Below are 4,155 nucleotides of genomic sequence, written 5' to 3'. Positions count from 1 at the left end.
TGTCCTTCACATTCCTTTACGTTTTAGCCAAACAACAGTATTAACTTAGACGACATTTTAAATTTAAAATAAGAAACAATTGCAATTGCACAGCAACAGAACAAAGACCATGCAGTTCGTCAGCCAGGTTAATTGTATTTGTATTTAAAGCATGAACGTTACGGCTATCTTCTACTGACCCTGATTTTTAAATGTTAACAGAGATAAAAATGGTAATTTAGCAGCACCCTACCATCCACCGCAAAAGTTGACTGTTACTTTTATAATGCATTGATAGTTTAAAGTGCAGGAACTATTTTTTTTTTTTTTTTGTTTACTCGGATTCAAAATTCGCAACTCTCCCAAAAGACTGAGCCATGCCATTGAGGTTAAAATATTAATAGTAGCAAAGACCTATATTTCTTTTATATAGGTTATTCCGTTAATTCCCATAAGAATATCAGGTTTTATAATAATAGTAAAAATAATACAATATACATATTGCAATGAGAAAATATCTTGTTTTGTACTGGTGGATTTTGTTACATAATTTAATATAGCAAACAATATAGTAGACAAGTAATCAAATATGCCAGATTTATGCAAAAATTAATTTAATTATTTAGGTGCCTTTGTTGTTTCTTCTTCAGTTAGCCAACAACTGTATCATGTTAGCCAAACTTAGCAACAATGAACACACACACACACAGGCTGAGGTTTTTATTACTGAATATTAGTTGAAATGTCTCTTGATTGAGTTCCAGATAGCTTAAATATTTCAGTGCGCATTTTAAATTACTTACAACACTATTGGCTTTTTTCATAAACAAATTATTTTTTTCTATGTAAATTCTTACCACGTTAGTATTACAGTTTATCTGGAACTATGCATAAGTATTCAGCTAGAAAAATTTGTAATTTAAAATTCAATATTTACACTTTATTACAGTAAAAAAAAACCTAAAATGCTGTATACAAATCCAAAAGTGTATGAAAGAAGAAATGATTACATGTTTGTATAATATTTATGAGTGTTGACAGATGTTTAGAAAAGCACGGATGTTGATCTTGATATGGACTAACCAACTGTAGGGTTCCTAATGAGTAGTAAATATTTCAACATCATTTATATCGTCAGAGAAAAACAACAACACAAAAAACTCCATGTACATTTTTTCATTAATTTGTCCTTGCCACGTGTTCACAAATTTCTAAAATATGGCTAAACACAATAAAGAATGTGTCAATTTTTTTCACTAGAAATAGATGAAAAAGAAAGAAAGAAAAACTTAAATTTTATTCGCCACCATCCTGTTTATTCACTTGATGTCTGCGACGAGTAAAACGTCTGCGATTTACACGTCTTCTAGTGTTTCCAGAATCTTCCACTTTAGGGCGTTGACGTTTTGAAGATTTGGGCTCTGCCTTTTCAGAATTGTTTGTTGAAGTTTCTTCATCTGGAGAGGAATTATTGATGGTACTTGGTTTTGATCTAGAACGAGATAAAAAAGAAGGTAGTGTGGGCCTTGGTTGTTTTTTATTGTGGTCAAAATGCAATGGTTTTCGAGTATTTCGTGTACGAAATAATTGCGTTAAAGGACCACGGGGTCTATTCCTGTTGGCTTTTTTCTGATTTTCTTCAGCTGATGGCTCTGAAGAAGCTTGGCTCTTTTCTTCAGTCTCTTTATTTTCTGCAGCTGGAACAGAAAGAGCCTGGTCATCTCTTGCTTTATTTTCTTTAGGTCTTTTACCAGAAGAAGTAGGATTATCCTCCTCAGATACTGCAAGCTGACTGTCATCTTCACTAGCAGCAGATTCATCACTATTGGTTCTTCTCTGTAATTTGCGTAAACGCCTTGCATCAACTGAGACCGTCAAAACCAAAAGACACAAAACAGCGAGAACGATGGCTGTTAGAGAGCGCTGCAAAACAGAGCATATTTTAATATAAAATAGGCACAATGTAAACTCAGAAAAAAAAAACAATACTTTTTTTTACATCGTGGAGCAAAGTGGAAGGTATGTCTGACTTAAAATTCGTACTTACCGATTAGAAACAACTCTTGATATAATGTGTTTTTCTTATAGCATAGCCACGTCGGGCTATCTGCTTTGTCCATGGAGGGGAATCGAACTGCTGATTTTAATGTTGTAAATCCGTAGACTTATCACTGTCCCAGGGGGGAATATTTGTTTGTTTTTGAATTTTGCGCAAAGCTACACAATGGCGATCTGTCCTTAATTGAGCAGTGTAAGGAAGCTAGCTAGTCATCGCAACCCACCGTCAACTCTTGGGCTACTCTTTTACCAACAAATAGTGGGATTGACTTTAACATTATAACGCCCGCACGGCTGAAAGGACGAGCATGTTTGGTGTGACGGGTATTCAAACCTGCGACCGTCGGATTACAAGTCGAGCGCCTTAACTACCTAGCCATACAAGGCGGCGGGGGAATATATATAAATAAAATTTCTAGAAAGACGATTAACGATATAATTTTTAAAAAATGTATCGTTAGGGGAGATCAGTAATTTAAGAAAAAAAAAATTCCTTAAACTCCAATTTTATTGTGTTACTTTTCGTGTTTTTTTTAAACAAATACAGCTTTTAATCAGTAATTTAATGCGTTGGGTGTAGTTTTTGAACATTTGCATCATAATATTTTAACAAATATGCTACTAGAAGAGTGGTTGCTCTTTTAACTGTAATACTAATACAAAAATAAAATTATTAAACACAAAGTTTTTATAACTGAAAATGCTTTAATAACTAAGTGCTAAATTATATCTTATGATCCGTACAATTTAGGTGCTAACAAGTTAACAACTTTAAAAGTAACTAATTACGACAAAAATAATAAATTATAAAAAAATATCCGAGATTAAAGTATTGTATAGACTGATAGTAAAACAGACTGCGCAGGAACTACTATATTTGAATTATATATATAGATATTATAATTATTATTATTGAATATGAAATTTATGTTTTGGAGATGCTAACGGACAATATTGTAAGATAAATATTAAACAATGAATAGCCTGATAACTTGCTAAAAAGTGTCAAAAATCATATGAACTAAACAAACATTTGTAAATAAAATATGTTTTATTTAATTTACAAATAATATTTTATATCATTTTATTACGTTCTATATTTTTCTTAGTGTTAATTCGTGTCCAGTAATATATATATATAGCATTTCTCTACTAACATTCTATAACGTTATAACACAGCCAATCACTGTCCTACAAGCACTAGCACATATAGGTTCAGCATGTATAATCGATATTAAAATATATTTTACGATATTCATACGTTTTGTAAATACACTTTTTTCTTTGAATATATTGAAACCTAAAGCGAAATCTCACGTCACCTTGTTGTTTCAAACTATATTTTAAAGAAACATTGTTCGGAAAATATTTTAGTTTATATATTTGAAAGATAAGTTTTTAACGCATTCTATTATGTTACTTTGAATATAAATGAAAATAGCTTATCCTTTTATAAATCGTATTATGGAATGACTCCGATTACACCAAATAACATATTTCGTTTACGCCAGAGAACTGGTTATATTAAACTGGCCTTTAACAGACGAAGTTTTTATTTACTGAGATACGATTAATTTACACCGACAACGTTTCTAACATTCACAAAAGTATACCAAATCAGGGAAGTCGTACAAACCATGGTAAAAGTTACTTCAATATCTCTATTGTCTCTCACTCAGCCAAGCTCGTTTTCAACTGGTAAAGGTCTACAAGAGAGAATATTTCTAGTTTCTTGATTTTATATGTCTCCTTACCGCCTGACCTACATATCCACCTTCAGAGGAGTCCAACTAGTCTTATGTCGTTGCCGGTGTCGAAGTAAATAAAGGGGAAAATGATGGGGGAGGGGGGTGAGTAAAAAAGAACCACGATATCTGTATCCATTGCTCCTACGATCGTGAGCCACGTTCTTGGTTTCAAACCAGTTAAATCGGTCTTGTGAAGAAAGAAAAGGAGATAAAAGATTGAAGTTCGAAGGATAAACAAAAAATTCGAAGATCGAAGTATCGGTTAACTGTATTTTTATAACAGATAACATTAATTTCTATCTTTGTGTCAAGGTAATTATGAGTTATTTTAGCTTAAATGATTTAGTTGTACTTAGATAAAAACATACTC

At 32.1% G+C, this 4,155-nt stretch overlaps 1 protein-coding gene across 1 annotated transcript; it reads right to left on the bottom strand.

The window, feature by feature from the left end:
• Positions 1-276: 276 nt before the first annotated feature.
• Positions 277-3,833, bottom strand: LOC143249660 (uncharacterized). The gene is made up of 2 exons (XM_076499929.1): positions 3,674-3,833; positions 277-1,902 (listed from the first exon to the last, which is right to left on the bottom strand). The coding sequence occupies exons 1-2, from the start codon at positions 3,674-3,676 to the stop codon at positions 1,276-1,278; spliced, it is 630 nt and encodes a 209-aa protein (XP_076356044.1). The 5' UTR covers positions 3,677-3,833; the 3' UTR covers positions 277-1,275.
• Positions 3,834-4,155: the final 322 nt, after the last annotated feature.

Source organism: Tachypleus tridentatus, chromosome 4 (genome assembly GCF_004210375.1).
Source record: "Tachypleus tridentatus isolate NWPU-2018 chromosome 4, ASM421037v1, whole genome shotgun sequence".
NCBI lineage: Eukaryota > Metazoa > Arthropoda > Merostomata > Xiphosura > Limulidae > Tachypleus > Tachypleus tridentatus.
The sequence above is the reverse complement of the archived record's forward strand: the minus strand, read 5'-3'. Positions and strand labels throughout refer to the sequence as shown.